Here is a 10,952-nt window from a genome sequence, read left to right as displayed (position 1 = left end):
TGTAATAGATAAATAAAAGCCATGGTACATAAAAAGGCTATTGTATTCTTAACAGAAGGAGCTGAAGACATGGAATTCTCTATCAGCGGTAAAAGAAAGAAAATGAAGCATAAAGCATAAACCTTACACTGTCATAGTTGACGTTTTACGACGCGCCAAGGTGGAAGTCACCGTTGTTGGCGTCGAACTCAGTGGAACTTATGCTACCTGTGCACGAGGTATCAAGGTTGTCCCTGATGTAAAATTCGAAGAGACAGCCTTCAAGGCGGTAAGAGCATAGTTTTGGTTTAACTAGCTCACTTTTAATCTATTTTTATAGTCTGATTATGATGTTGCCATTGTACCAGGAGGCGCTGGTTCAGCCAAGACGTTGAGTGCTCATAAGGGAGTTCATAAACTTATCATGGAATTCTATGAGCATTCTAAACTTGTCGCTTTTATTTGTGCTGGTACTCTTGTAGCCAAGGAGGCTGGTATTCCTACCCATCATACTGTTACTTCATTCCCTTCTGTCAAGGATAAACTAGTGGATGGTAAGTAAATATGGATGATGTCGTTCTCTCTTTTGCTAATGTGTAACAATAGCATATACTTACTCTGAAGACAGAGTAGTTGTAAGTGACAATGTTATTACCAGCCGTGCCCCAGGTACCGCTTTTCTCTTTGCTTTAACAATTGCTGAAAAGTTGGTTGGTCCCGAGGTAAGATGCATTACCATGGTTATATACATGTATCATAATTATATTATTATAGGTTGTCGATACTGTTAAGCATGACTTGATGACCATGCCAGAATTGTAATTGTTCATTTTTATATACATTAAAGCCTCTCTCTTTACAAAAACCTGTTTTGTCTAGTATTTCATGTCTAAAGACAAAGGCTCATTCTAATTTATCTTACTAGCTTAAAATGAGGCCAAATTCTGTTTCTTTTTCTAATACTGAGAGTGATCTCTGTTTGCTATATGTGTGTATATATATCAATTCATGATAATATTATCTTTGGTGTCAAAACCAAATGATTTATAAAAGCACTGCTGTCTTTTTTTTTTTTGTTTTTCGGATACACAAAAAAAAAGAAGGTCCATTCTTGAACTTTTTTATTATCATTTTCATTATTTGAAGCAATGAGTCAAGAAGCCGACGATGAGACTAATTACTATGAAGTAGAAGCCATTCTCGACAAACGAGAATTTTCTACAGGAGTAGCAGAGTATCTCATCAAATGGAAAGGCTACAGTGAAGAGTGGTATGTTGTTGCGATCTTATGTTCTTTTTAGATTAATCATGCTTTTAATTAGAGCATATACACACAATGATGAGAAAAATGTATTGATCATTCTTTTAGACACAATACTTGGGAACCTGAAGACAACTTGAACTGTCCAGAAATTTTAGCAGCTTTTAATCAAGGCAGGATCAATGCCAGGGAGAAGAATCGAGAGGCAAGAAAGAAGACCAAGACACAAAAAGTTAAAAAGGAGAAACGTCGTAAATCAACTAGTATATCTTCATCTAAAAGTCAGTCCAAATCCTCTACTACAACAGACAAGCCTACAACAGATAAATCTGCAACGATCAGTGGTAAAAGAAAAGCAAGTGATGATTCCAGTGAAGCTCCCAAAAGCGATCAAGGCGATAATGCTCAAGCTGATTCTTCCAAAGTAAATGTAGAATGAGTGATATATTAGCTTATATTAATATATCTTAGGACTCGGGTATTATGCATTATACTAAAGTAAAACGAGCACGTCATACACAGCCAAAAGGTAACCAGAGGAGAACAATTGTAAAAAGCAGGGACTCACCTTTTATACAGTGGCGGAAGTGAACATTGATGCAATTTTGAAGAATATAGAAAGTAACAGGACACTAACAACAAATCAACAAGCCTCAACTGAACGCTTTAAATCCACATTATATAAAAATACGACTTCTTCTCTTGCTTCGAGCAGTAATAATAACCTTAGCATGGATAAATCAAAGCGTAGGTGAAGAGTGTATGTGCTGGTCAAATACTTATCCTTTTTGTAGAACAAAGCAAGGAACTGTTAAGTCATACATTCCCAACAAAGAAACCACAGTGGCCACCAGCACCTATACAGCCTCCAAAGAAAGTTCAAACCGTTTCACCAAAGCCAGACCAACAGCAAGATCAACAACAGCATTCTAATATATTGGTACCATCACAGACTTCAGAGGCTTCAGCATCCACATCTGGCACGGTCAGCCAACCATCCAAACCACTTATTCAAACAACAAAGCTGCCTGCTCAACAGACATCGATCCAAACACAAGTGCCAGCAGAGACACCCAAGGCTGTTCAGCAAGTATCAATGCCTGCTCCACAGCCTCCTAAACCTACCCAAGGAAAACATCCCGAGGTACCCAAATCCATTCAACAGCAGGTTACTTCACAACCTCCCAAGCCTGTCCAGCAACAGCAACCTATGTCACCCAAACCTATTCAGGTGCCTGCTCCACAACCTCCTAAGCCTGTCCAGCTTACTCCACAGCCACTCAAACCTGTCCAGCAACAACAGGCTACTCCACCCAAGCTCGTCCTTCAACAACAACAATCTATGCCACCCAGGCCTATCTTTCAACAACAGCCTAGTGCACAGTTACCCGGCTTTGCTCTCAGCTCATCCAGACCACTTCAATATAAATTTGCTCAACAAGAACCCAAGCACAAGCTTAATCAGCAAACTCCAAAGTTTCATCAACCAACATCATCTCCTTCTTTCACACCTGTGCCTCCTCCTCCACCACCACCTCCAAAACAATATCCAAGACCTCATCCTGCACCCATGTACCCACAACAACAGCTGCAGCCCCGCTTATCTCCCCAGAGACAGGATCAGCCCAAGATTAGCATCATCAATGAAGCTAGAGATCCTCGGTTGAAAACAATAGTAGGAAGAGACCCAAGAATTAAAAAACAACAGCAATCAGATCCAAAGCAAAGTCCAGAGGCGAATGGAGAACTACTACAACACAAAGATCTCGAGATGGATGTTGTCTTGTTTAAAGGAGATAAAGAAATTGCACCCATCACATTGAAGCGAAAGCAGAAATGTTATCATCGAGATAAAATCATGTAATGTGCAATGTGTTGTATTGGACGTATTCTAACAATTTTTATAGACAACTCATCAACGCACAAGCAAAAGGTCCTAATCAGCTTCATATTATTTCTTACCTTCCGCTTCGAGCCTTGAATGAGATCATCCATAATCGTTGTATCACGTTGATAGACATTCTGATGACTAAATCACTGGTGAGCTTTGGTAAGTTAAGAAGCTTCTTGCAAGTAAACGAGATTGTAAGTGCACGGATATACAAATAAACAAAAAATAACACAATGATAGGCTGGTCTCGCATACGATACAAACGACACCAAGGATATTCTCGTGCTATTACCCGTAATTGATCTCCACAAGTTGACCAATGTACCATCAGACCATGGTTTAATGAACTATTACCACCAACTATGTGCCATCTACATTGAAGGTGTTCCTGAAAAGCCAAAGGTTATAGAAGGACTTTCAGGAGTAGGTCCATTGACGAGTCGAGACTATACAATGCTCGAATGGGAATTGGCAGCTGTCTACTTGCGCTTCCCACCCGAGGTAAGTCTGACATTTTAATTCATTCTGTTTGATACAATATTTCACATAGTTGAAGCGCTTAAGAACGGAAGCCAAGTTCTTTATTTACGGAAACTCACATGCTGCCACATTGCTTGCCAAAGCGCTCAATGCAACTAATACACAATCCGGTTCCAAGTCTCATGTCATGATGGTAAATTTTATTCTTGTATGAAAAGAGTGAAATACTTAGATTTTTATAGTTTGATAGATACAACAAGACTGTATTCACAAAGAATTTGATAAGACACAAGAAGGAACCATCAACACAAATTTGGGAGTTTGGTGTACCTGATCTGTCCACAGGAGACATGTTACCACCCGAACAAGTGTTTCCTAATTATTCAGGCGGGTTTATCACGACCGATGCAAAAAATATTATCCATCGTCCTGAGATCATTGATGATATTAGTGAGCAAGTGGCCAGGGTAATACCGTGTATCTGATGTACCATGGTTTATTTATACTTGTTTATTAGTTGAATGCAGACACGATAGCAAATGGGAAATGGAAGTTTGTCTTGCCACATAATTTCTTTGTTCAAATGAAAAATGTGATCAATAATGAAATACATGCAACAGCGTTCGTATTCTTTATGATATTATATAATGCAAGCTAACGTGACATCTCTTTAGGGGCCGAGAAGCTGTGGTCAAGATGGCATTAGCTATGAGCGAAGGAAGGCTTGATATACTCCGAGTGTGGTCATCCGGAGAGACGCAAGAAAAGAATTCACTTGAGTTTATGGATAACGTTGCTCATAATTATTACAAGGAGCATCAATTCTTTATTTATGTAGACGATATTGATGCTATCCCAGTCAACAAGCGTTTGAACAGCATTGATTTTGTAACATCTGCAAACATTTACTCCAGTTTTGCTTTGGTTTGAATACACAAAAAAGAGTATTTATGTACATAAAAATGATATAAAGAAAAAGAAAAAAAGAAGGTGTATAAATTATGGAGTAGCATACTATATATAAACATTATTATTTGCTATAGAATCCCTCTTTTTTTTTTTTGCTTTTACCTTGTCAACATATTCTTTTGCAATCTTGTTAAACTTGGTGCGATTCTTGTTGTATGTTTCAGCAATAGAAGCAACAAGGGCGTCGTCTGGATTAGGGTTTTCTAATAATGTAGCAATCGCTTGCAATACTATCGATAAACCAAGTTTTAAGTATATATATATACCTCAGCATATTTATATTCTTTTACCATTGATTAACTTGGTAGCTGGTTTCCAGACATCAGGCTTAAGGTGGTCAATACAAATAGACCCATCGTCATCAATGTTTGGATGATAAATTTTCGTAATAAACTTGATCTAACAAGTAGTTTAATATCCTGTATTCATATTTATATTATGTTACCTTGGGTGGTTTAAAAGGATAGTCTGAAGAAAAGAGAATATCCAGTTTGAAATGACCACCTTGATAAGGGGTATTTTTCTATATAGAATGTGACATTAGTTTCTCTCCTCCTTTATTCTTCTTCTTCTTACAGGTCCTATTATAGTGCCTAAATAAAAGAATATAATGAGTTCCATTAGTTCATAATAAAACATGTTGTATATATTACCAGTCCAATGAAATATGTTTCCCTCCATGGGATCAACTGAGATATCTGTTGGTGCACTTTTAGTTATTTCTGCTAATTCCTTTTTTTATAAAAGTATAAAAACGTGTAAACTATGTATATTTCCTTGTTTTTCTTACTCTTTGAATTCTTTTGAGTGCCATAATTTGAAAGAGAAGCAAAATGAAAAAAAAACGAGTCGTTTCTCTCAACGTTCATAAATTTGGCTTCCGACATGGACTTTTTGCTGCATATGCGTACACCTTCATGAACAAATGTTATTCTTTTCTTTTAATGTGTACACACGTGACATCTCAAGTAATGAGAGTGAAGGGGAGGAGTATATACTCACTTAAACACCTTATTCAACGTCGGTATGTGTGTATACATGTATGCTTAATAACAAGTCACGGAGAGTTGCCGTAGAATGATGTAAACAAAGGAAGAAGCGAATGGGTAAGAAAAGTAAATGTTAGTAATAAGCTTGTCCAATCATCATTGAATTTCTTTATTTGTACTTTTACCGAATTATGGGGATTCAAGGTAGTACAATAAGAATAAGAATAAAATAATTAGGGGTCTCTTTTTTGTTTTAATAGTTCTAATTCAAGCTCTATTCTTTTTACTGCTAATGCTTCCTTATCGAGTTCTAATTTAGCCAATTGAATTGCATGTTCCATCTTTGATCGCTCACATTCTGCTTTCACGGCTTCATAATGTGCTTGTTTTGCAGCATAGGATGCTTGTCTGGCTTGATATCGAGCAATTTTAACATTGGAGTCACAATGGCTGTGACCGGACGACTCACTGCAGTCACTTGTTCTTCGCTTCCTTGTCTCATTGTCCTCTATTGAACCTATCGAGAGTCGCGGAAGTGGCCTAGGTTAAGACCGAAGTTAGTATTCCGAAAGATTGAATGGAAATGATTACATTCTATTTTACCAGGACGATGAAGGCAGTGATATCGGGTGAGATAGTTCTCGAAGACGGTCTTTATCCAAATGAGGTAACTTGGGTTGATCTGAAGCATGATAGATCAAAGGTGGAGGAGGATGCTGTGATGTGTTATTATGAATAGGAGATGGGATGACGCTAGGTGATGTTTGGACAGAAGGTATTCTTGAATCTGGTTTTCCAAATAATTGTTTACAATCTTTATGAAATTTATAAAGTTCATTAATTTTATCTAAACATATTTAGTAAAAAAAGGGATCATGATATCATTTTTTTTTTTACCTTGAATTAATGCTTTCTCTTGATTTGATATTGGATCATTCAACTTTTTAGTCAATTGTTCTACTTCTCTAAAGTTTTTCTCGAGTGACATCAATTTTGATCTAACGGATATTGCCATATATTCATCCCCATCAAATAATTCTTTGGCAACTTCTCTACACGCTTGCGCTTTATTACGTGCCAGTTTACCTTCATTTTCAGGTAAATTAAACCATTCGAGTATCTTTTTGACTTCATCATCTGACCAGTACTTGTAGTTCCTGGGTTTTTTGACATCTTTAAATTCTGTCATTTTTTTACAAAAAAAAAAAAAATAAAATAAAGAAAAGAAAAAGAAGAAAAAGAGTTAAAAAGGTTAATTTAAAGGGTCCAATCGTTTTAAACAACCGCTAAAAAATAAGGGCAAATTCTATTTTTTTTTGAAATGTTGTATATTTGTCATACACGTGATTAGTATAATTTCCATCCCCTTCAAACGCCGTCTGTTACACTATTGATCGATGGCATGAGTACTTTTAGGAAGAAATGTCATGATTTTATGCTCCTTATTCTCCGCTTGGATCGTGTATCCATGGTGGGAAAACATGGTAGAGTGATGGCTGTGGATTTGGGCTAGAATTGAAGAAATTAAAGGTCATGTATTCATTACAAAAAGCATAAATCCATTAAAAGAATGTAAATCAAACAAGGAAAATCGGAAAAGAAAGAATGAAAAGGAAATAATGCAAATAAAAGAAAGAAAGAAAGAAAAAATTAAAAGCAATGAATGATAGATGTTTGCTTTTCTCGGTCTTTTTGATTGTTGTCTTTGAAACAAGGCTTGTCTCTTTTCGTTTCTTTATTATCAATGGCAACAAATAATAAAGAAAAAACGCGTTTTTTTTTTTCATATAGTTTACAAAGCAAGGGAGAAGAAGATCCGAGTGTGTACAAATTCAAGTGTATTACGTATAAAAATACATAAAAGAATTAGCTGTAAAATATGATATCATTTCATACCGTGTCTTTATCATTAAATTGATTTTTGTATTTTTAAATTTATCTTAATTGATCATAAAAAAAAAAAAGGAAATTTCTTTTTATTTTAAATCTTCAACATTTTAGAATTGTTTTGTTTGGGAAATAAATTCAATGGAATCTTCAACATTATTTGTATCTCCTATAATGATTGGACCAATGTTGCCGTTGTGATCAACCCTGTGTATCCAATAAAGATACACTACCAAAACCTTCCCTCTTGTGCTTCTAATGCGCCCCAGTTTATAAAAAAGAGGGGGAAAGGTGATTGTTGATAGTCCACGTGACCTTTAAATAAGTTTTATTATTTGTTTTTCTTTTTTCCCTTCTTGTGCATACAATGTCATCGAATGGCAACACTAATTCAAAAAGAAAGCCATTGCTGCCTCTTCACATCGATACCGCCTCCTTCACAACTGGACAACCGACAACAAATACATACCTATGGAAACGACTTGTGAATAAACGGCATCTACCCATCATTCTCTTTATCATCCTTTCTCTTAGCTTATTCTTTAATCTCGTACAGCATCGTAAACAACAAACACCCGGATATTTGATAAACGCACAAGAATTCTTACCTCCTTTACCCTTATCTTCACAACAACATGCCGTTATTGTAGCAGGTCATGCCATCTATATAGGCCCCCATGATCCTGACCAACTCGGCATAGATGCCAACTGGATTCTAGAACCCTTTCAAAAAGGTGGTCAAGTAAAGACATTTGTGGACCATATCAAAAGAGGCATCGATATCTTGAAGCAGGACGATAATGCTGTGCTGATCTTTTCTGGGTAAAGAAAGAAAAAAGAGAATCAGAGAATAGAAATAGAGAAGAGAGGGAACGAATTGCCCCTGAATTTTATTATTGTTTCAATATAGTGGAGAGACAAGAGCTAGTGCTGGGCCTAGATCCGAATCATTTTCTTACTGGAAGATTGCTCAGATACTGATACAGGACGAACCAAACAATTTGAACTTGCGCGATAGGATGATCACAGAAGAATTCGCTAAGGACTCACATGAAAACTTGCTGTTTTCCATCTGTCGCTTTTCTGAAATGACAGGGGATTATCCAACAAAAGTAACCATGATCGGATTTGAGTTCAAGAGAGAACGATTTGAAAAGATACATAGATTAGCTATTGGATACCCTGCTAAACAGTAAGGGGGAACGAAAAGTACTCGTGTTTCAATTAATATGGTTATTAGGTTTGAGTATATTGGTATTGATCCACCTGAGGGTGATCCCGAAAGTCGCAAAAAGGGTGAATATGAAAACTCATATCATCCCTTTGAGAGTGATCTCTATGGCTGCCATGGCAGTTTGAAGCAGAAGAAAATGAATAGAAACCCATTTAGAAGAAGGCAAGTGATTCATTTTGTTTACTTAAAATTAACAGCCTTTTTTTTATTATTATCATTAGACATCCATATGCTTCCTCCTGCCCTATACTTGCTCCCCTTTTCAATTATTGTCCTTCTGATAATACTCTTTACAGTGGTCATTTACCTTGGAAAGTTTAATTACCTCCTTCTTTGTGTGTCAATTTAATTAAAAGGGCAACACATTTATCATTGTGCATATTGCCGCGGATGAACAGGGTTCAATTGAAAAGGACATTCCTTATTTTCTTTTTCTCTTTGAAATCAGTAAAGTGAGAGAGAGAGAGAGATAAAAGTATTCTTCATTTTAAATTGATACAGCATCCTTTCTCTTTTGTTCTCTGGTTGCTTGTTTCAAGTACATGAGCCTTGATAAAATCGGAAGAGAAGATTTAAGGTTTAATTAGATCCTTAACTAGAAGACTGTTGGATAAAAAATAAAGTTTTACCATTTATACTTACCCGAGGTGTTAAAGAATGCATTGCTGTTATGGACAGCACATTAAATTCACGGTACAATTAGCCTTTTGGAGGGCTTTCATTGTCATATTTTGATTTGTAAACAAAGATACTATCCATCTTCAATATGCTATTCACATCACGAATCCCACATCGTGCCACAAGATTTACACTTGAGGACAGAGCGTACTCTTCAATTTGATTCAGTAGTGGAGAAATTATTCAATTAACTGGTTTTGCACTTATTAAATGCTCGTCAACATATATAAATTCGGCTTCCCCCGTTAGATCATTTACATCTTCGTTCGATTTCTCCGGTAGTACATCTTGTAGGCGAAGCTCGTTTCCCTTTCATACTTAACAAAAAGAACCATTTCCGAACGCAATAATCCACTTTTGCTGAGAGGATGAAGGGAGATCAGCAGAAGGTAGTGGTACAAGCTTGCTTTTGACTGGGTTTTGATCTTTAGCGCCAATTGTGCTTGATCTGTCATACTTTCTGCTGTTGTCAAAGAATTTTTTAACAATTTCTTGAGTCCCTTTTTGCTTGTTGATATAAGCTTTAAACTTTAGCTTTTGAGATATATGCCATATATAGCGTTATTAAAATACACATCATGTAAGAGAGCAACATATCAATTATTTTGACAGTAGTAGTTATGGATTCTTCGATAGTTTTGTAGATGTGTAAAGGCAGCTAGTAAAAATGAGGTCAAGCTTGCAGTTTTTAAAGTAGATAATTTACTAATATACTTAAATTCATCTAAATGACACTCTTGGTGTTCTTTTCGTCTTCTTGTTGCAAGGCTGTAACCATATAAATGATAATATTCTTCTAAACTTGTTGCTCAGATAAGCTCATCCTCTGTAGAGTCTACTGTAGTAAAGATAGTTGATATACCAGGATCAACTACTCAAATCACTACATCGTCAACTATATCAGCAAAATCATTGGGCGTCTTTGGTTCTCTTCTAGTTCCATCATGGATTACGACAGTTTTCTTAAATATAAATGATACAGCATAACCATCAGTAGTGATCACATTTCTACAATGACAACATTTGTTTAGCCCAAAAGAAAAGGGATGTAAGCATATGCACACAAACAGCTTGGGGCCTGAAGTCAAACTTTCAAGTGTCTTGTAGCTTATTTTTGAAAAATCAAAGACACCAAAGTATGGTGCATGCCACCTATAATCTGTTCAAAATCTTCGAAAGTTGATAGCTGATCTTAAGGTCAACATTTTAAAAGCCAACAACTATATTTCATAGAGAAAGTACTAATAAATAAAATGTATTGCTCAGTTTTTTAATAACGGTGTACTAATTTGAGCTATTATGGTTTCTATTTAACGTATCAGACTTCAATTGTGACAACCATATGCGTCATATCATTGGATACAATGCATTATTATTACACAAATTTATCTCTTTTCTTCGTTGTTAACAGTTGAGTTAATATGACACTTTTCAAGAAAAATATTATTAGAAGGCGTTTGTTGAGACATGTGTTTATTAACGATTGAGTTGTTAAAAATATTGGTGATATTGATAATTAATAAACCAAGTGAAGATGTCCTCTGTAAGTAGTAAAAGCAAACATCAATAAACGTACAGCTGATC

General features: G+C 36.0%; 5 protein-coding genes across 5 annotated transcripts; 3 read left to right on the top strand and 2 right to left on the bottom strand.

Annotated features, from left to right (window-relative positions):
* RHIMIDRAFT_218915 (uncharacterized protein) lies at window positions 1-1,032 on the top strand. The gene is made up of 5 exons (XM_023607364.1): window positions 1-88; window positions 138-268; window positions 320-533; window positions 586-701; window positions 754-1,032. The coding sequence occupies exons 1-5, from the start codon at window positions 22-24 to the stop codon at window positions 799-801; spliced, it is 576 nt and encodes a 191-aa protein (XP_023462770.1). The 5' UTR covers window positions 1-21; the 3' UTR covers window positions 802-1,032.
* Window positions 1,033-1,825: 793 nt separating this feature from the next.
* On the top strand, window positions 1,826-3,623 carry RHIMIDRAFT_52071 (uncharacterized protein). Its single transcript, XM_023615361.1, has 3 exons — window positions 1,826-1,987; window positions 2,035-3,100; window positions 3,148-3,623. The coding sequence occupies exons 1-3, from the start codon at window positions 1,972-1,974 to the stop codon at window positions 3,347-3,349; spliced, it is 1,284 nt and encodes a 427-aa protein (XP_023462769.1). The 5' UTR covers window positions 1,826-1,971; the 3' UTR covers window positions 3,350-3,623.
* Window positions 3,624-4,610: 987 nt separating this feature from the next.
* Window positions 4,611-5,394, bottom strand: RHIMIDRAFT_240931 (ubiquitin-conjugating enzyme E2D 2; the record flags this gene model as incomplete). Its single annotated transcript, XM_023609483.1, has 7 exons — window positions 4,611-4,625; window positions 4,683-4,810; window positions 4,871-4,979; window positions 5,026-5,103; window positions 5,157-5,173; window positions 5,234-5,312; window positions 5,371-5,394. 7 exons carry the CDS (start codon window positions 5,392-5,394, stop codon window positions 4,611-4,613), a joined length of 450 nt encoding a protein of 149 aa, XP_023462768.1.
* A 565-nt stretch (window positions 5,395-5,959) lies between these two features.
* On the bottom strand, window positions 5,960-6,754 carry RHIMIDRAFT_52032 (uncharacterized protein). Its single transcript, XM_023615360.1, has 3 exons — window positions 6,467-6,754; window positions 6,161-6,383; window positions 5,960-6,109 (listed from the first exon to the last, which is right to left on the bottom strand). The coding sequence occupies exons 1-2, from the start codon at window positions 6,582-6,584 to the stop codon at window positions 6,169-6,171; spliced, it is 333 nt and encodes a 110-aa protein (XP_023462767.1). The 5' UTR covers window positions 6,585-6,754; the 3' UTR covers window positions 5,960-6,109; window positions 6,161-6,168.
* A 776-nt stretch (window positions 6,755-7,530) lies between these two features.
* RHIMIDRAFT_263838 (uncharacterized protein) lies at window positions 7,531-9,429 on the top strand. The gene is made up of 5 exons (XM_023611708.1): window positions 7,531-8,278; window positions 8,367-8,648; window positions 8,697-8,852; window positions 8,912-9,279; window positions 9,332-9,429. The coding sequence occupies exons 1-4, from the start codon at window positions 7,824-7,826 to the stop codon at window positions 9,009-9,011; spliced, it is 993 nt and encodes a 330-aa protein (XP_023462766.1). The 5' UTR covers window positions 7,531-7,823; the 3' UTR covers window positions 9,012-9,279; window positions 9,332-9,429.
* Window positions 9,430-10,952: the final 1,523 nt, after the last annotated feature.

Source organism: Rhizopus microsporus (assembly GCF_002708625.1).
Source record: "Rhizopus microsporus ATCC 52813 unplaced genomic scaffold scaffold_19, whole genome shotgun sequence".
Classification (NCBI taxonomy): domain Eukaryota; kingdom Fungi; phylum Mucoromycota; class Mucoromycetes; order Mucorales; family Rhizopodaceae; genus Rhizopus; species Rhizopus microsporus.
The sequence above is the reverse complement of the archived record's forward strand: the minus strand, read 5'-3'. Positions and strand labels throughout refer to the sequence as shown.

Coding starts and splice junctions, on each gene's coding strand:
- RHIMIDRAFT_218915 (XM_023607364.1), top strand. CDS start 22: ATGGTACATAAAAAGGCTATTGTATTCTTAACAGAAGGAGCTGAAGAC. Junction 269..319: donor AAGAGACAGCCTTCAAGGCG/GTAAGAGCATAG, acceptor CTATTTTTATAG/TCTGATTATGATGTTGCCAT. Junction 534..585: donor CAAGGATAAACTAGTGGATG/GTAAGTAAATAT, acceptor GTGTAACAATAG/CATATACTTACTCTGAAGAC.
- RHIMIDRAFT_52071 (XM_023615361.1), top strand. Junction 3,101..3,147: donor TATCATCGAGATAAAATCAT/GTAATGTGCAAT, acceptor CAATTTTTATAG/ACAACTCATCAACGCACAAG.
- RHIMIDRAFT_52032 (XM_023615360.1), bottom strand. CDS start 6,584: ATGGCAATATCCGTTAGATCAAAATTGATGTCACTCGAGAAAAACTTT. Junction 6,384..6,466: donor AGAGAAAGCATTAATTCAAG/GTAAAAAAAAAA, acceptor AATTTCATAAAG/ATTGTAAACAATTATTTGGA.
- RHIMIDRAFT_263838 (XM_023611708.1), top strand. CDS start 7,824: ATGTCATCGAATGGCAACACTAATTCAAAAAGAAAGCCATTGCTGCCT. Junction 8,279..8,366: donor GCTGTGCTGATCTTTTCTGG/GTAAAGAAAGAA, acceptor GTTTCAATATAG/TGGAGAGACAAGAGCTAGTG. Junction 8,853..8,911: donor AGAAACCCATTTAGAAGAAG/GCAAGTGATTCA, acceptor TATTATCATTAG/ACATCCATATGCTTCCTCCT.